Raw genomic sequence first — 18,923 nt, 5'->3', positions numbered from 1 at the left:
AGTTGTCACTAATGAGTTTAGAACACATCAGAAACGTGGTAGACCAGTGGGTTCCAAAGATAAAAATCTTTGAAAATGAAAAATAATTAGTAGTAAAAAGATTTGGATGAAAATGTAAATACTCATAAAGAAATTCTCGACATGACTAGTGAGGAAGATGAAGCACCTAAAGATAATAATGAAATTTCAATAAACTATGTCATGACAAGAAAAAGATGGAATCGAACTAATATAATTATTGACAATATTTTTGTGTATAATGTTGCTCTTGATATTATATTTGAAAATGAGGATCCTGAATCAAAATCTGTTGAAGAACATCGACATAGAAAAGATTGGCTTTAGTGGAAAGAAGCAATCGAGCCGGAATTAAACTCATTTTCAAAACGTCAGGTTTTTGGACTTGTAGTCCGAACACCAGAAGGTGTTAAACCTGTGGGATACAAATAGATATTTTTGAGGAAAAGAAATGAAAATAGTGAGGTCACAAGATATAAAGCAAGACTAGTTGCACAAGGTTTTTCACAAAGACTTGGTATTGGTTTTGAGGAGACGTATTCTCCGGTGGGAATGCAATTACATTAAGATATTTAATTAGCTTGACTGTGTATAAAAGTCTGGATATGCATCTTATGGATGTAGTCAAAATATATTTATATGGATCTCTTGATAATGATATTTATATGAAAATCTCAGAAGGATTTAAGGTACCTGAAACATATACATAAAATTCCCTGGAATGGTATTCAATAAAGTTACAGAGATCACTATATGGATTGAAACAATCAGAACGGATGTGGTACAATCGCCAGAGTGGATATTTATTGAAAGAAGGATATCAAAATAATCCAATATATCCGTGTGTTTTTATAAAGAAATCACAATCAGACTTTGTTATTATAACCGTATATATTGATGACTGAATATAATTGGAACTATTGAAGAGCTTTCAAAGGCAATAGGATATTTTAAGAAAAAATTTGAGATGAAACATCTCGAAAAAACAAAATTTTGCCTTGGTTTGCAAATTGAGCATTTAGTAGATGAAATATTTATTCATCAATCAACTTATACAAGAACAATTTTGAAAAGATTTTATATGGACACAACACATCCATTAAATATTCCAGTGAAAGTCTGTTCATTGGATATAAAGAAAGATATATTTCGAACTCGAGAAGATAATGAAGAACTTCTTGGTCCTGAAGTACCATATCTTAGTGCAATTGGTGCATTTATGTATCTTGTTAATAATACAAGACCTTATATTGCATTTTCAGTAAATTTATTATAGATATAGTTCTTCTCCTACAAAAAGACATTGGAACGGAATTAAGCAAATACTCCATTATCTCCGAGGAACAATTGATATGCGTTTGTTTTATTTAAAAATCAAATTTTGATCTAGATGGTTATGTAGATTCTGGATACTTATCTGATCCACACAAAGCTAGATCTCAAACAAGTTATATGTTCACATGTGGAGAAACTGTTATATCATGACGATCGGTGAAACAGACTAGGCCACTTCCTCAAATTATGCTGAAATTCTTGTAATTCACGAAGCTAGTCGAGAATGTGTATGGCTAAGGTCAATGACTCAACACATTTGTGAAACGTGTGACTTGTCTTCTAATAAAAATCTTCCAACAATATTATATGAAGACAACACAACTTGCATAGCTCAAATCACAGGAGGATATATTAAAGGTAATAGAACAAAACATATTTCACCGAAACTTTTCTACACTCATGATCTTGAAGAAAATGACATCACTGTATAACAAATTTGTTCAAAGGATAATCTGACAGACTTATTTACAATGACATTACCAACCGCGACTTTTGAAACATTGGTGCATAATATTGGAATAGTTTTCATGAGGGGGAGTAAATATATTGTATTTTTTTAGGAATATGTATTATATGAAATATGTACTCTTTTTCCTTCACTAGAGTTTTTCCCATTGGGTTTTTCCGATTTTAACGAGACATATTTCATATATATATATATATATATATATGGGCATCTAAGGGAGAGTATTATGAATATTATTATAAAAAATAGATGTCTATGTAAGTCCACATCCTACTTGCCACTTTGTCTATAAATAGTGACATTTGGTGGATCTTAAAGAGCACACCTACATTGGTAAGAATTTCACTTCCACTAATTTCTATATTATCCAATTTCATGATTTTGGTTATTTTATGTTTTAGTTATTTTATTTTATCATTTTAGTTATTATTATTATTATATAAAAATATTATTATATTATATTTTCGATATCCGTATTTCCATATTACTTCTCTATTTTCATAACAGTTTTGATTTTTAATTATCCTGATTTATAAATCATAATTATAAAGGAATACGTATAATTTGTAAAAATTCAACTTGCATTGCACATAGTATGCATGCATTTTTTTCTTTGTTCTTTTTAGAAAACATAATACATGCACTCATATATATAATGAAAGTTTTATACCCTCACAATTTTCATATATATATATATATATATATATATATATATTTGTTAAAACACAATTTTCAAATATTCCACATATCAATGTCGGTATATATTCTGAAAAAAGACATGAAAAGTAAGGAATAATATATTTCCCCTAAAAAGAAAAAACATAAAATAAAACTTCCATACATAAATTCCGAAATCCAAACTTTTAAGAGGGCCAACTTTGCTGGTCGACTAAAAAGCATAAGTGTCGCGTGACATATGCATCCAAAATTCACATGCATAAATTTGCATAAAGTTATGGGGGAAAAAAAAAAAAACTCGTACGAGGGGATGATTCTTATTTCTTACTTTTTATTGTTCGTATATAGTAGTAGTATAAATAAATTTGAGCGAAACTAAGGAACTCTTAAGTCTTCAGAAACTGGAATTCTAGAATGATTTTCATGAAATAAGCAAGTGATGAGATAGGAAGACGTCATTATTAATGAGTTATATCATATATGTTTAATATTGAGTTTGATTTCATTATTTTGAATTGCAGCAGTGGCAGAGTGTTCAAGCAAGACTAAGCTCAAGTGACACGTCATTGACATCAGAATTCCCAGGTTTACTCTGTATCAATGGCTGCAAACTCTTTAAGCTCAAACACAGTGACATTGTTTCATCATCACCACCACCTCTCTCTACACTCTTATTATCATCCAACTTTCTCAAATCTTGATGCATCTTCTTCAAACTACTCCCAAAGCAATCTTCCTCCTAACAAACAAATAAATAACATATAATTATTGATCTATCTTATGCCTTCAAAAGGTTCCTTAGGAAAGATGAAAACTAATTTCGTCTCGACAGAAACTAAATCGACACGAGAAGAATAAGAACATGAAGAAAATGATATAGAGATTTATGAGGTTCACTAATAGTGTTTTAGCTACATCCATGAACAGAGGGAGAAAACAATTTTATTATTGGAGAGGTATATCAGACACTGGGGCACTAATAGGATCAAAGAATTTTTATATGACACCCCTCTAAACCTTAGACCAAAAAATCGTAAATAACAACAAATCCATATTTCAATAACCAAATGGTTACTGAATAGAAACCTCATTTGTTTTAACCAAGAATCTTGAACGTCAATCTGAGAGAGAGAGAGAGTACAGAAAGAGAGATAGAGAAGAGTACTTGAACAGTGCACCGTTTGTTTATGTCCTTGAAAATGAGGTAAGAATTTGGTTTCTTCTCTTTGCACTTTCTTTGTTCCTTCGTCATCTCTCGCTTCTCTTTCCTGGAGAGAAAACTTTCTCTATCAACAATCAATCTAATGCCCAAAAAAAGCATATATCTACTCTTCCGCCCCTTATCTTCCTAACAACAACACAATACTTTCCTCTTTGTAAAGTTGTAAATCCTGTTCATCGTGTATATATATATATGCACGAGATGATAAAATAATACTTTTGAGCATATACTTTATTTTGGAACTTTAGTATATATTATATTATTGCTTGTCATGGCATATCTAGTGTGTGTTTCTTTTCTTTAAACTTTTCTTAGACCTTTGGTTATTATATGTTAGACTTTTTAGTGTATATTCGGGAGTGATTTTTAAATGGTTAAAATAATTTTTATCATGTTTAAAGTCATTCCAAAATATACCTTTAATCTCTCAAAATCAATTTAATGTTTAATTTTGCACTTTTGAATGCAGTTTCTATACTATAAAAAATGGTTTTAAATGATTAAAAGTATTTTAAAAATGACAGAAGTGATTTTAACGTTTTAGAATCATGCTCAAACATGTCATTGGTCGATTATAATAATGAAGAATAGGAGAGAATCACGAACCAAGCGAGTTTTTGATCAATAAAGCAACTTCCATGGAGATGGTCTGGAAGTTGATATCCCGGAGCCTCGTCATTTTTAAGGTTTTTTGCTGCCACACAAGAAGGGAGCATATATATTAAGTTATATTAGCAGTTTTTAACTAAGGCGCCAGTTTTAGGCTTAAAGATATGACCAGGGTGATCAAAAGCTGTTTTACGTTGGTTCATGAATGAAAGCTTGAAAATACACAAACAGCGGTTGTGATAAGAAATATAAGAATATTGTAGAACCTTGAGGCGCTACTTGCTCCTGTTTTGAGCTCCTGTACATCTGTCCATGGCAAACCTAAGCATTATTAAACTAATTAAAAACGTTCATAAGCTGCCAATACTAACAGAAGAGAGGGAAAAAGGGTAAAAATGAATTATAAAAAGCTACTAATCTGCACCTGTAGATGGCTTTTCACGTGAGATATAGTGAGACCATTCACATTCATTATCTGCAATACCATCTTTGGAGTAGCCCCTGCAAATTAGTAACACCAAAATATGGTTCATTTGTATATATCAAGAGACTAGAAAAGAAGGGAAAATGATAAAGATGCATAATGGTATATAGCTTAAGCTTACTCTCTTCTCCACCTAAGCGTTCAACTGCATGAACAAAGCAGCGATGGAGATCAGGAGTCCATCTTAATCTGGGCATTTTGGAGCGAACATAAGGCCTAACCATGGGGGATTTGAAGTTGATGTCATGGAAACTACTGGATACTCTCTTCCTAGAAACCCTCATGTTGATGAATAATGATTTATGATAATGCTTTGTCTTAAAGGGACGTGGATAAAGACCCTTAAAAAGAGAACCCAGTTCAGTTCAAATCAAACCTACTTTATGGCTTATGCCACTTAGAGAGAGAATGATACAGTAGAAGATAATAAATAGTATATGTGAGATTCTGTTTCATTCGTTTGGCCTTTTGTGCTGCTTTTCGCAACTCAGTAGGGACAGTTTAGTCTCCATTGTGTTTGATTGGGAAATGGAAAGTTTTGAGGGGCAGAATTTCTGGCTTGCTATTTATTCAAATGTATCTATGATTGGGTGAAAACAGATGGGTGAAAAAACTGAAAAAGTTGTCCTCAATTTTCTTTGGGGATATGATTTCTTCATTTTGGACATTCTTTTGGTCCTTTTTTCAGACATTCCTTTGGCATCAAATTACAAAAAAAGCAGTGGGAATGTAACAAACCCAAATCACCCCAATCATATGGCTGCATGCTATATCCCCAACACCGTTTCAAGTAATTTCATTTCACAGTAATCAAACTCAGAATTCTAATGGCTTTTTACTTTACTCTGTAGTATTACTTGAGTGTGTTTGTTTAAACAAAATGATGATACTTAAACATTTAAGCAACAGAGAGGAGTCTGGAATGAAGAATCAAATGGGGGAAATTTGGATATATGACGAAAGCAATGCATGTCCTTAAGGAAACATACCAAAAGCTCCTGTTGAAAGCGAACCTCATAATTCTGGTTGCGACTTTTCGTCGGACATTTTATGCGCAGTGGGCCTTGAAAACCTCGACGCAACCGTGTGTTCGACACGCAGCTCGTGCTTAGCAAATAGCATGTCAGAATTTCCTCGCACAGTAACACGTTGGTCAGGAACGCCCGCAGTGGGCTTGGATTGGGGAGACTCCCATTGGAGTAGCGTAAAAGTAAGCTGTAAGCAGCTGTAAACATAAGCTTAATATTTGGAATTTCTATTCCACAGACGCGAACAAATTGGGGAGAAAAAGGAAATGTGGGCGTCAGAGTTGGTGCTCGGCCTCTATGGGCAAAGAGGGGTTCGAATTGGAGAATATTCTCTGAAACTGGGCATTGGCAGAAGCAGAGAAACAGAAGTGGAATCCTAAGCAAAGGAATTATGGCGGAGTTGGACTTGTAGGAAACCTTTCAAAAGCTGAACCCAATTCATTCAATTCACAGGGACGATCATTCCTGAAAATGTGAAGCAAGTAAATCCAAGTAGCCTGATGGGAGATTTCTGTACAAGGAAGAGCAATTTCTGCACAAATCAGAGAAGTAAGGCTTTAACCCACTTCAAAAGATTTCAATTTTTTTCCTTTTAATGTTTGTCCACACTGATTTAGTAAAGAAGAATTGAAGTTTGATGAAAGCATCTTCATATGAAAACCCTAGAAATTTGAAAATTACAAATTCTTTAGAAGATCAAGAATCAAAATTACATTTATATCTCAGTATTCACTATCCTATGCTTTTCAAATGGGTTCAAAATCAAGAATATGCCTTCTACTCTCGAGAAATTAATTGAAATGAGCACTACATTATGATTTCAATTATATATGGACTTTCATATTGAATCATTTCTATATTCTCTAATGGATGTTATATTTTGTTGGGTGACTACTAATTCTTTGTACTACCGAACACCATATGTCGACAAGACAGATGACCAGGAAAGTACTCAGTTCTAATAACGCAAAGTTCTTTGAAGAGTTTTTTCCAAGGCTTAATCTGTTAGTTGTAGTTCATAAATTAATGGTGATGCAAACAAGAAATGACGTATACAAATCTTCTGATGCTCTTAGTAACCAACGACCAGCTATAATCCACATCATTTGCACAAGCTAATTAATCATAACCTACAATATATACGAAAGAAGATCAGAAAGATGGTAAGAAAACTGAGCTTCTACAATGGGGAAGAAGAAGCTGAGCGTGCAAAATCAAGGCTCCCATGTTAGTTTGGAGCGCTATGACTCTTATTTCCTTGTGATCGAGTTTTCTGTAATCCATGTGTGTTGTGATGATTTGCAGGTTGTATTGGACAATGGATTGTTGAAGGTGACAATATCAAACCCCCAAGGGTATGTAAGTGGCATCATGTATGGAGGCCTGGACAATCTGTTAGATGTGAAATCAAGTGAATCTAAAAGAGGGTAACGTCAACGACGAAATAGTAGATCAAACAGGATTTCATGTGACTACTTTTGACTTATTTCCTGTGTGCAGATATTGGGATATCAACTGGAGTTGGCCTGGAGGCAAGGACAGATACCAATTGTATGCTGCCTTTCATTAGACTGGTAGATTAAGTTAAATTTTGAAACTTGAGCAGTTTGGCAGTCCTCAAAACATAGGAAAATAGGTCTATGAACCAGAAAAAGTTTGTCTATGCAAGCCCTCCTTAGAAGTTGTCGATTGAAACGATAAGTTTTAAATATATCATGTTCTCAAGCCTGAGGATGACTATAGTATTTCCTCTAACTCTTGAATCCATTAATTTGTAGGCTTAAGGGATCTGAATTCAATGTCATCAACACAAGTGATGACACGATCGAAATATCATTCAGGAAAGTTCTTGACCCATCAACTCGAGGCAACAAACTTCCACTTGGTGTGGACATAAGGTTGTACATTCATTCGGTCCTCCCTTTTACCTTGAAATAAGATCTAAATTCTGCTGAATTTCACAGGCTTCTGATTTGTCCTCTAGGTACATAATGAGGACTGGTATTCCAGGCTTCTATTGCTATGCAATCTACGAGCACCCGTCAGAATGTCGGGCTTTCGATCTTGCTCAGACAAGAATGGTGTTCAAACTGCGACAAGAGAAGTAAATAATCTTCTTCCCCAGCCTATGCATGGCTAGCTAGAGTACAATTTGCTGTTTCCTCCTTTTTCCTTTTCCTTCTTCTACCGTTTGCCTCACCAATTTATGGTCAAATTAGGTTCCACTACATGGCAATTTCAGATGAGAAGCAAAGAATAATGCCAATGCCAGAGGATTTGCATCCAGGCAGAGGTGAACAACTAATTGTACCAGAGTCAGTTCTGCTTGTAAATCCCATTAATCCTGATCTGAAAGGAGAGGTGAGAATGCAAGCCTTAATTATTTGATTTACCTGCAAAGACAAAATGATTTCCATAAACATAAGGACTATATGCAGGTAGATGATAAGTACCAATACTCCATGGATAACAAAGATGGAGGAGTTCATGGATGGATAAGTTCCAGCCCAAACAACATAGGTTTTTGGATAGTTTTTCCAAGCCATGAGTTCCGAAATGGAGGTCCTACAAAGCAAAATCTGACAGTCCATACTGGTCCTACATGTCTTGCTGTAATTATTTTTCCTCTACCCAACTCGACTTAAATCACGAATTATATGTCTTTAGAATTCGGTATAAAAGAAATCTTTGATGCAACAGATGTTTCATGGAACCCATTACATTGGAGAAGATATACTCACACATATTAAGGAGGGACAGACATGGAGAAAGGTCTTTGGTCCTATTCTTGTATACCTTAACTCCACCTCAGACGTATCAGAGGCACACAATTTATGGATAGATGCAAAAGAACAGGTAGTTGCTTGAAATCCAACTTTCTCCCGACCTGTACCCTGCACTCTTCAACATCTTGCAGTAAATTGATCCACTTTCTCATGACATAGGCTTAAAAAACACCATTAGCTACCGAACCATACATCCCCTTCAAATTCTGTACTTTCTTGTGGAAACCTGAAGATTATATGATTTTTGAAGATTACAAGATCATGATATGATTTTGCTTCCTCATTTATTGTGATTCTGCTAGTACAAGTCGAGAGGCTTAGTGGCAGATATGTGGGATTAATATTTCACTTGATTCATGATATAGAGAATGCTAGAGGAAACAGCATGGCCGTACAATTTTGTCTCTTCATCTTTTTATTTAATGGCAAATGAACGTGGTTCAATTTCAGGAAGACTACTAGTCCAAGACAGGTAAAAATGTTCCCCATTTCTAAAGAATTGTAATTGTCCTTAAAGTGTCTGGTAAGATAAGAAAGTTTCTCTCTCTTCCACTCTCTAGATTTATTTCAAGTTCCCCCATCCCTGCGAGAGATGCGCATATTGGTTTATCCGCTGCTAGAAAAGAAGGTGCCTGGCAAACAGAAAGCAAGGTGAAAGCTTTTTCTTAGCTCTCCTGGGACAGAGCCTTTCATACACTTGTTACTCTGATCAACTTCAATCCATCGAATTCAATAACTTTTACTTCATAACTTCTTAATAGTAAGGATATTTGTGTGACTCCAGGAATATCAGTTTTGGGTAAAAACAGATTCCAATGGAGATTTCACTATCAGAAACATTATTCCTGGAGTCTATGGACTTCATGGTTGGGTACCTGGGTTCATTGGTGATTATCTTCACAAGTCACTAGTAACAGTATCTGCAGGTCTTTTTGCTCTTCTTCAATGAAGTTTATCTGTTTCTAATGTTGAAGTCAAATGCAACTTCTTCAACTAGTTCTGATGGTTGATATTTATCAGGATCTTATACCCATCTTGGCATTCTGACCTATAGTCCCCTCAGAGATGGTCCTACTTTATGGGAGATTGGTTTTCCAGACCGTACAGCTAATAGCTTCTATGTTCCTGATGTGAATCCGATGTATGTCAACAAGTTATTCCTTCACAGCCCAGAAAAGTAAGTAACAAAAACCTTCTTTTAGGTGACAAACATCTGCAAAATAAACATCAAAATTCACTTGGTTGCTTAGCAAGAAGTAGGCTATATACCCTCTCTGACATGTACCAAATCCAGGTTCAGGCAATATGGTTTATGGGAGGGATACAGTGATTTACATCCAATAAATGACCAAGTTTTCACTGTGGGTATCAATAATCCGAAAAAAGACTGGTTCTTTGCTCAAGTTTGTAGGTTTGTACTTGCAACTCATCATATATATTTACAAAATGAACGTTAGAAAATTCACTTGACGGTGAGTGATACTATTCTGTAGAAGAGGGGAAGATGGTGAATATGTTGCGACAACATGGACTATTAAGTTCAACATGACATCCTTAACCAATGAAACTTACCGGCTGAGGTTGGCCATTGCATCTGCAACACGCTCGAACTTGAAGGTACAAACAAACAGGAAAATGTTGGAGAAAATTGAACTTAGTATACTTGATTGTCCATTCAAAAGGTTCGCTCTTGTTTTATTTTATGCCTGCAGATTAATGTCAACTCAAAGGGGTCGGAGCAGTCTCTGGTCTTCCAGCTGATGGATTTGGGAATGGATAACACAGTTTGTCGACATGGGATTCATGGACTGTACCGAATTTACAGTATCGACATTCCATCTTCAATGCTTGTTAAGGGAGATAACTCCATATTTCTCACACAGGCAAGGAATGGAGATGCACTCTGTGGAATTTTATACGATTATTTAAGATTGGAAGCTCCCGATACTCCATGAAGTCACTTGAAGATTTTAATTCAATGCCATTTTATCCGAATCCAAAGGCACAAGCTAGAGCGAAATCCTGAGCATTTGTGAATGATATTGGTTTCAATGTGGGCCAAATGTATTGTTAAAGGTTCCCAAGTTCTTGAAAAGTGATACTCAAAGCATTCCACTAATCAAAGCCGAATTTCATAACAAACAACGTATTCTTTATCCTTAGCTGATCTGAATACAACAATCAATCATACACGGATATTGACTAAGATAGTAATGAAATACGGCTAACCCAAACCCCAAAATCTACATAGAATAACGATACTCTAGATTAGGCGAAAATTTAGACTGCTTCTTGTGTCAACTGTATAATTGACTCCCTGGAGCTGGCCACATTTTTGTATATAGGTGTATTCCAGAAACATTCTGGTTCGATCATCGGAAAGCATTTACAAAAGCCATAAGCGAGTCAACATCTCTCTTCTCAGATGGGTACTTGATCGGCCGAGAGGAATGTTTAGGGAAGAAGAGTATTGTGGGGAAGCTACCTAGCTGCAATTCCTGCTGTGCAAACTCTTTTTCATCGCCATCGGCTCTAAACTTCCCAACCTTCACTCCTGTCCCAGCTAGCTTCTCAGCTAATTCAACATATGAACCTTCCATTGCCTGCCCAATTTGAATAGATGGAAATTATAAGCAATCTCATAATCAAAATTGGTACTCTCATCGTGAAATGACATGTAAAATTGCAATTATATTAAAACAATGTATCTTACCTGACAGAAGCGGCACCATGGTGCGTACAGAACAACAATCCATGGTTCTTTTCTACCCTCCAACCTAGCCAAATTCTCTATTCCATCCCTAGTCAATCTCACCAAATTCTGAGACTCAAAAATATCAGCTTCTGTAGAAGCTCCATTTGCATTGCCATTAACCTGGGCTGCATCTTCCTGCTTAAGATTTCCTTTGTGCAGACCACATTCTTTGGCCTTCGCATCCTCCCACCACCACCTTCCTTCCCTCTCATGTTGCCATGGCAAAACAGGTCTCGTGCATGGTTCACACCCAATTGAAATGTATCCTTGTGAATGCAATGTGTTCACAGGCACATTCATGGATCGTAAGAAGTCCCATATATCTTTACTGCCAACATCAGCAACCGGATTCCATTTGACCAAGCTACCAATGCCACCATCTAGCCCTTCAAAAACAGGGTCCACCTGCACAACAGGAACTTCAGACCTGGTACCGGGGGATTGGTCTTTCCTTTGACCAGTGATCCAAGCTCTTAGTCCCTTCAAGGCCCTTCTCAAAGGCCTCACCTTGCGCACACGGCAGCATTCCTGGTGCCCATCCTCGTAAAAAGAAAACAGCCCTTTGCTTCGGACTAATGCTTGAACTTCAACAGCATCAGGGAACATGTACTCAATATGGATACCGTAATGCTTTTCCACTTCATCAAAAAACTTATATGTTTCCGGATTCAATCTTCCAGTGTCCAAGCTGAAAACTCTAAATGGTCGACCAGTTAAATGGGCATACTCGATCAAAGCAACATCTTCAGCACCACTACAGGAAAGGAAATGAAAATCTTAGTTTCCAAATTCTAAACATGTCTACATAGTGAACAGAACAATATAGTTGACTCTTGAGTCTTGATATCTCGAATAGTTTCGATGGGGGAATAATAAAGTAATGGTATGCTTATAAAAAACGAGACTGAGTTTTAGAGCCTGTATATGGATCGACTTTCTAAGTGAGCGTTGAAAGAATTCGTTCCATACAAGCCCTTGCTCTTCTTGGCGTGGCAGCGGCTAAGAATAATTTCTTTTATAATATAAATAAAGAAAAAGGTGAAAATCGTTGAAGTATCATCAGCACCGTTGACCGAGGAAATTTGATACTCTTACCTCTTAAAACATATTTCCTTTAAAATAAATTATGCTTCCGACAAAATCCTCCATATAAAATATACATATATATATATATATATATATATATATATATATATTCCTCCTAAAAGGGCTTGCACTGGATTCAAAGTACTTGACCAAACCGACTTTTAAGTACAGTGTTTAAAATATTAAGAATCACGAATACACATCCAGTAGAGTCATTTACTTTCCCAAATTGATCGGTTCAGATGTGTTACCTGAAAGCTATAGCAATATCATTGCCAAATTTCTCTAGGGCTTTGTCCATAATTTCAAGGGGTGAAGCATTTTCAAGGTCTTTAGCCAAACCCTCGTAGTTCTCAACCTCCTCCTCAACCACCCCTGAAATGAAGGTATAAACACATCAATTTCACCACCAAAACCAAATTGCCACACAGAAACTCTCGTAAAACCATCAAGAATACCTAATGTCAAAATTAACGAAAATTAACAAAGAGAATGAAGACCCACCAGGGGCAATGGAGGTTGCTGCCAAAGGAGCAACGGAGTCGTTCCGTTTTGGTTCGGCATGCAGAGTCTCTACAGAGCATCGTCTTTGCGAATAATTCACAGATGAAGCTGGTACATTAGGCCGACTCAACAACCTAACAGAACCAATTTGCGGGGCTGCAAAGGTCAAACAAACACATCAGACTTGAGTGTAGAAGAGAATAATTGAAAATTGATTCACCTAAAGAGAAGTATGGAAATTCAAAGCTAAAATTACAACACGGCGACACAAAATCTAGCCTTCATAACAAAAAGGGCAACCAATTAAAACGGTCAAACGAAAATTGTTCGTGTCCAAGGAAGATGAGTGGACTCATTGCGCATTTAGCTTTAAATACAAGAAAAGAAAAGGCAAATTTAGAATTGAACAAACAGCCATTGCTTGACAAAATAATGGCTTCCATAAGAGGAATTAACGAAACTAATTAAACATACAGAAGAAATTGATTTCTATTCATCAACACGCTTCCTCGAAACCAATCATAATTAAAACATAAAATCACAGACATGGATGAGGAAAAGAAGAAAGTAAAAGGACCTTTAGGCTCAGAGGTGGAAATGGAACGAGAGAAGCTGGAACCGGTAATCGCAGAAGCAGAAGAAGAAGAAGCAAGCGCCATTGTAGAATTGAACTCGCTCTAAAAGCTTCTTCTTCGAACGCTCTTTCTCAGAAAATTGTGTTTCTCTGTCTTCCAGACCGAATTGATAATTTGATACTGAAAGAAAAATGGAACGATAAATATCAATGGTCCGGAGAGGAAGACGTATGGTTCATTGAACCTAGACGCTATTTTGGATTAGAGCCGCCTCGTCCTTTTTGCTTACGTGGCTGATTATTATTGGTTTAAAATCAATTGCCCGAAACGCGCGGCGCTCAGCGCTTTCGTCACGTACTTCAACCCGGAGGCCGGAGTCCATATGGTCAAGCCTCCCATTTAAAAATTGTTTTTTTTTTTTACTCTCAATGATTTTTTAATGTTTTGCTTTACGAAAACTAAAATAGTTTTAAAATTTTGTCGTACGATGATAATTGTTTATTCTAATCCTCTTTTTTCTTTAAATATATATATATATATATATATATATATATAATTCCTTGATATTTGTTCTTTAAAATATTAGAAATCAAGATTTTAAGATTTAACCCGATGTGCAAACATAAGGTTAATATAAAATTTTGATCAATTTGAGTAGATTTTCAATTTAATTTTCATACTATTAAAAGTTTCAATTTAATCCTATTTCAACTTTGTTATAAAAGTTTCAATTGGTTTTTTTAATTCTATTTCAACTTTATTTTTATAATTTTAAAAGTTTAAATTCGTATGATTTGATTAATTTTTAAAAATATTTATTTATTTTGAGATGAGTTGACTGAACGTTGAAATTACAAAATTCACATGGAAAAAACACATTTCTTTTAGATGATTGTATTTAATTTTAATATAAAAATTAAAATTATATATATTCCTCTTATTTTAATGAAAATTTATAGAAACAATTTTTATGGCATTAAATCTCTCAAATGGTTCCTAAATTGAATTTTACTCTACTAGAAAATGGCGTATTTCCTTTTTTACTCTAAAACATAATCAATTAACTAACATTGTGATGATATTTTGTTTTTAATCCCATTTGATAGTTTCAAAGAATTCAAATTTGGTTAACTCTTAAATATATTACAATCAATGAGTGATTTTACTGAAATTTGTAATATTATGGATGATATTTTTATAATAGGCCAAAGCTTCAGACAAATTTATTTTTCTTTTTGTAATTGTTCCAGTAATTTTATTGCACATCGCATTGTACGGGTTAGTATTGAGTTGGAGAGGGTTGTTGCTTTGAGTGGGTCTTCATCTGGGAAAGAGTTTGAGGTTTCTTAGGTTGTTGGGTTCTTTGGATGGTTGTCCTCTTAGGATGAAAGAGGATTGGAATTGTGGTTAATGTTTTTGAAGTATCTTTTTTTAAAAAGAAAAATACAATCAACTAACATTAAAATATGTCATTATCCATTAAAAAAAAGTGTCAATGTGATGATAATAAAACAATCTTGAATTATGAGTGATAAAACATGAAATCTGATAATTAACACTAATTATTTTGTTTTTTTAGCTTTTGAAAATGGTTCTTCTTTTCTAACAATTTTATGTAATAATTATCAGATTTCCTTAGGTAAACATTGAAATTTATAGTCGAATTCGAAAACAATAATATTAAAAAAAAAAAAAAAAAAACATTCACCTTATTAGTTAAAAATTTTACTTTAGGAAACATTTGAATTCTTAATATTATTAAAAATAAAAGTAAATATTTTAAATTTATTTTAAAAATTTTTAAATTCAACTTGTATTATATTAATTTTTTTTTATTACAAATTAAAATTTATGAACCAAGAAGGATAATCTACCACATTAGCAAACATGAACACACAGGTCAACATTACAATAATTACAAACCATTGTGTTTAAAATATTTGAATAAAGTAGATACCCTAACTAAAAATATACAATAATAATATTCATAAATTTAATTTTCAAAAATCAAGTAGTTAATTATCAAAATATGTATAGTTCGACCAACATAAATGTTTGTATCATTAATATAATGTTAAAAGATTTGTTTTCGACACGTATGGTAGAAAAAAAAAAACTTTAATCATAAGAAACCAAATTGTGTGTGAAAGAAAATGAAAATTATATTTCTCAAAAAATGGCTAATACCGAATATTATATAGTACTACTACTAATAATAATAACAATAAGATAATCCAACAACGATTCGAAATAAATAAATATAGTATAAAAGGCATTTTTCGTTTTTTTAAAAAATATAATACAAATTTGTCTTTTAAAAAATGGCCACCAAATATTTTGGACTAATCTAAAAAGAATCTTGTCCTAAAAATAAACAAATATAGATTCCATGGCGATCAAATTCCTCGTATTTATTTTTCTTTTAAATTTTATAAAATTCTTTTTTTTTAGTTGGCCGTGAAACTTTTTGTTTTTTTTTAATCATTATTACGCAGAAAATTTTAAGGCAACTCTTTTTTTTTTTTTTTTTCTAATCCTAAAAAATAAGTGGGTATGACTTATGATTATTTCAACTAACTTCCTAACTTTAACAGAGATGGTGTGTATCAATTACAACATTGTTAGTTTTAAGGAAGAAGAAATTTCTAATTTTTTAGTTTAGAAGTTTAAGTCTTAGCTCACATTTTTCTACTAAACAAAAGGAGAAAAGAAAATGACATCTAGATTTAATCATTAAAAACTAAATTCTTTTAAGTTTAACAAAATATTGAAAGTACAGTTGTCTTAACATTAAAAAAGTTCAAGGAAGTAATAGATTTCAAACATTTAAAAAAGTCTATATATGTCTATGGTTTCAAATTATATCCATTAGAAACACTTTTAAAAAAAAAAGTACAACACTTTAAGTTTAGATGTGCGGATTTTAGTTAAGTTTTCTTTTGTATTATCTTGTTTGAGAGCGGGATTAAAGGATGTGAGTAGTGCAAAAGTTTTGAGAGTGTTCGTATAATTGGAATCGAGAGAGAATTATTATTATGTGTAATTGTAACAAATTTAACATAGTAATTTATTTCTAGGGTCGTAGTCTTTATCTGAGTTTGGAGTTTTTTTACATAAATTCTTGTATTTTCTAGTATTATTGTTTTATTTTAATTTCTCTGTTATTTTTCTTTTTATCTCCTGGTAGTATTGAGTGTTTTTTTCTCAGCAAATGGTATCAGAGTCATGCCTTTGATTTAGTCATGTCGGTAGGATCTTCAGGTGTCAAAAAAATGATACAGTAGGTGCCTCAAGGGTAGTCATGGTATGATCTATGGTTGGAACTCTATGAGATAGGTGGTGTGCTCTAGTGAAGGAAAGTTAACCTAGATAAGAGTTAGACAAATGGATGACTGTTTGAGGGGAGACTCGGTGGTTCTTTGTTCGAGGGGAAGATTATTGGAAATGCAATCAAAGTCTCATATTGACTAGATAAGGGAAGATCATGTATATATATAAGTGAGGACAACTATCTTCATTAATATGAGATAGTTGAGGCGAAACCAAAAGCAATGCTTATAAAAGTTGGAGTTTCACAAATAAATTTTAAGACAAATATCAATTTATGATCATGAACTTTGGAGGTTGTATCAATTTAAATCCTGAACTTTCATAAGTCTATCAATTTAGATCTCAAACTAATAATTATATCAATTTAAACCCTGAACTATCATAAGTATATCAATTTAAATCCTAAACTTTCATAAATATATCCAAATAAAACATAGTGGAGCGTTTTTTATACACATATGAAATTTCAAGATTTAAATTAATACACTTGTAAAAATTCAGGGTTTAAATTGATACAATTATTAGTTTGGAGTTTAAATTGATACACTTATAAAAGTCCAGAGTTTAAATCGATACAATTATTAATTTTAGGTTTAAATTGATACAAATTCAAAATTAAATGTGTAAATAAATATTTACCTAAATTTTAAGTCAGAATTAAAATTTAGTTAAATTGTAGGGATAGCGAAAGAACAATTAAACCAACAAAAGGTTCCAGCAAAGATATATTTTCCATCGCTTCAATTTTAATTACTATTATTATTATTTTTCTTTTAGACAAACAAATTATTTTAGGAATGAACAAACCTCTCCAACAAACTAAAAAAAGTCTTCAAGGAAAAATCATCCCAAAACATATCATTCTGGTTCCATGGATAAACTTAGTTGTAATTTTTAAGTCCCATTTCATAATAATTTCGTTTTTTGGTTTGACTTTTAAAAATTAAAGTTATTTTCTTCTTCTTCTTTTTCTTTTTTTAATAATGATTTGCACCTTAAGTATAGTCGTTGAATTCTTAGCTAAATTCCAAAAACAAGTTTTTAAAAGTTTCTTTTTTAGTTTTCAAATTTTGGTTTGATTTTTTAAACTATTAGTAAAAGTAGATAATAAATGAAAAATTTTTGAGGTGGAAGTAGTGTCTATTGACTTAATTTTCAAAAACTAAAAACCAAAACTAAGGTTCCGTTAGTTAATCATTTTGTTTTTTGTTTTTGTTTTTGATGACATTCCCGTTTCTTGTTTCCTGTTTCTCGTTCTCTGTTACTTGTTTATGTTTCCTCTTTTATGAGAATACGAATCAGGAATATATTTGATAACTATTATTATTTCCTATTTCTTGAAAAAAAAATAGAAATAGAAATTTGTTAGATAATTATTTCTTCTTCTTTTTTTTTTTTTTTTTTTGATAAAACACATGTCATGCATTAAACATCGAAAAAGATATTATCAAAAGTTTATGTCATTTAATACGAGTAAGTCTCAATGACAATTAACTATAATGAAAAAGTTGTATTTTATCTTTCATATGTTACCCAAATTTGATTACGATCTCTAACTCGAGTCATTTATCTTAAATGATGTTGAACTAAATCTAACTTAATTACATTATTATGTAGATATTGTGGTTGTAAAATATTAAAGTTAGTTAAATGAATGTCATAGTCAGCAAAATTTATATTAAATGAATGTCATAGTCAACAAAATTTATATATTATAAAATTCTACTCGGTTTCAAGTATACTAAAATATTATATACACATGCATATTGTAAAAAAAAATGATACTCAAGTTGAAATATAAAAAAAATACACATCCAAAATTAAAATAATATATAAAAGAATTTTAAAATTGAAAATAAAAATAAAACAAAAATATAGCATAATTTTTTTTGTAAATAGTAAAATTAATAAAGAAAATAAATAAAATATAGAAGATAGAAATAAATATAAAAGAATAACGAAACAAAAGAAGAGTGAACATCTTGGGAGTTGAACTTTGAAATATAAAACAAAATTAATATAGATATTGAAAATTAAAATAATATAT

The 18,923-nt window shown here is 32.7% G+C and overlaps 3 protein-coding genes across 5 annotated transcripts; 1 reads left to right on the top strand and 2 right to left on the bottom strand.

Moving 5' to 3' along the window:
* Positions 1 to 2,955: 2,955 nt before the first annotated feature.
* Positions 2,956 to 6,100, bottom strand: LOC120072792 (uncharacterized). The gene is made up of 7 exons (XM_039025293.2): positions 5,802 to 6,100; positions 4,934 to 5,153; positions 4,753 to 4,829; positions 4,595 to 4,649; positions 4,326 to 4,413; positions 3,663 to 3,765; positions 2,956 to 3,236 (listed from the first exon to the last, which is right to left on the bottom strand). Exons 1-7 carry the CDS (start codon positions 6,045 to 6,047, stop codon positions 3,033 to 3,035), a joined length of 993 nt encoding a protein of 330 aa, XP_038881221.1. The 5' UTR covers positions 6,048 to 6,100; the 3' UTR covers positions 2,956 to 3,032.
* Positions 5,922 to 10,771, top strand: LOC120072790 (uncharacterized). Of its 3 annotated transcripts, none has more exons than XM_039025291.2 (15): positions 5,922 to 6,389; positions 7,146 to 7,267; positions 7,341 to 7,414; positions 7,619 to 7,738; positions 7,825 to 7,944; positions 8,060 to 8,201; positions 8,279 to 8,452; positions 8,541 to 8,696; positions 8,992 to 9,098; positions 9,187 to 9,277; positions 9,411 to 9,552; positions 9,647 to 9,803; positions 9,921 to 10,037; positions 10,120 to 10,243; positions 10,339 to 10,771. In XM_039025291.2, the coding sequence occupies exons 5-15, from the start codon at positions 7,832 to 7,834 to the stop codon at positions 10,579 to 10,581; spliced, it is 1,566 nt and encodes a 521-aa protein (XP_038881219.1). In that variant the 5' UTR covers positions 5,922 to 6,389; positions 7,146 to 7,267; positions 7,341 to 7,414; positions 7,619 to 7,738; positions 7,825 to 7,831; the 3' UTR covers positions 10,582 to 10,771. The 3 variants fall into 3 exon arrangements, with proteins under 3 accessions (XP_038881219.1, XP_090167811.1, XP_038881218.1); XM_090311685.1 differs by having other exon boundaries at positions 6,050 to 6,389; positions 7,341 to 7,391; positions 10,123 to 10,243; XM_039025290.2 differs by having other exon boundaries at positions 6,050 to 6,389; positions 7,341 to 7,391.
* On the bottom strand, positions 10,757 to 13,776 carry LOC120072791 (5'-adenylylsulfate reductase 1, chloroplastic-like). Its single transcript, XM_039025292.2, has 5 exons — positions 13,549 to 13,776; positions 12,972 to 13,127; positions 12,719 to 12,842; positions 11,340 to 12,135; positions 10,757 to 11,229 (listed from the first exon to the last, which is right to left on the bottom strand). The coding sequence occupies exons 1-5, from the start codon at positions 13,628 to 13,630 to the stop codon at positions 10,999 to 11,001; spliced, it is 1,389 nt and encodes a 462-aa protein (XP_038881220.1). The 5' UTR covers positions 13,631 to 13,776; the 3' UTR covers positions 10,757 to 10,998.
* Positions 13,777 to 18,923: the final 5,147 nt, after the last annotated feature.

Source organism: Benincasa hispida, chromosome 3, assembly GCF_027475165.1.
Source record: "Benincasa hispida cultivar pf3 chromosome 3, pf3_genome.v1.1, whole genome shotgun sequence".
NCBI classification, from domain to species: domain Eukaryota; kingdom Viridiplantae; phylum Streptophyta; class Magnoliopsida; order Cucurbitales; family Cucurbitaceae; genus Benincasa; species Benincasa hispida.
Note: the sequence above shows the minus strand (reverse complement) of the source record. Positions and strands in the feature narration are given on the sequence as shown.

Bases quoted from the DNA above. Each gene is read 5' to 3' on its own strand.
- LOC120072792 (XM_039025293.2), bottom strand. From the start codon at position 6,047: ATGTTTACAGCTGCTTACAGCTTACTTTTACGCTACTCCAATGGGAGT. The intron at 5,154-5,801 runs GTATGTTTCCTT...TCTCTTTTTAAG, and splicing joins GCTTTCAACAGGAGCTTTTG to GGTCTTTATCCACGTCCCTT. The intron at 3,237-3,662 runs GTACTCTTCTCT...TTTGTTTGTTAG, and splicing joins ACAAACGGTGCACTGTTCAA to GAGGAAGATTGCTTTGGGAG.
- LOC120072791 (XM_039025292.2), bottom strand. From the start codon at position 13,630: ATGGCGCTTGCTTCTTCTTCTTCTGCTTCTGCGATTACCGGTTCCAGC. The intron at 13,128-13,548 runs GTCCTTTTACTT...TGACCTTTGCAG, and splicing joins TTCCACCTCTGAGCCTAAAG to CCCCGCAAATTGGTTCTGTT. The intron at 12,136-12,718 runs GTAACACATCTG...CCTTTCCTGTAG, and splicing joins GATATTGCTATAGCTTTCAG to TGGTGCTGAAGATGTTGCTT.
- LOC120072790 (XM_039025290.2), top strand. From the start codon at position 7,212: ATGTATGGAGGCCTGGACAATCTGTTAGATGTGAAATCAAGTGAATCT. The intron at 10,038-10,119 runs GTTTGTACTTGC...ACTATTCTGTAG, and splicing joins TTCTTTGCTCAAGTTTGTAG to AAGAGGGGAAGATGGTGAAT. The intron at 10,244-10,338 runs GTACAAACAAAC...TTATGCCTGCAG, and splicing joins CAACACGCTCGAACTTGAAG to ATTAATGTCAACTCAAAGGG.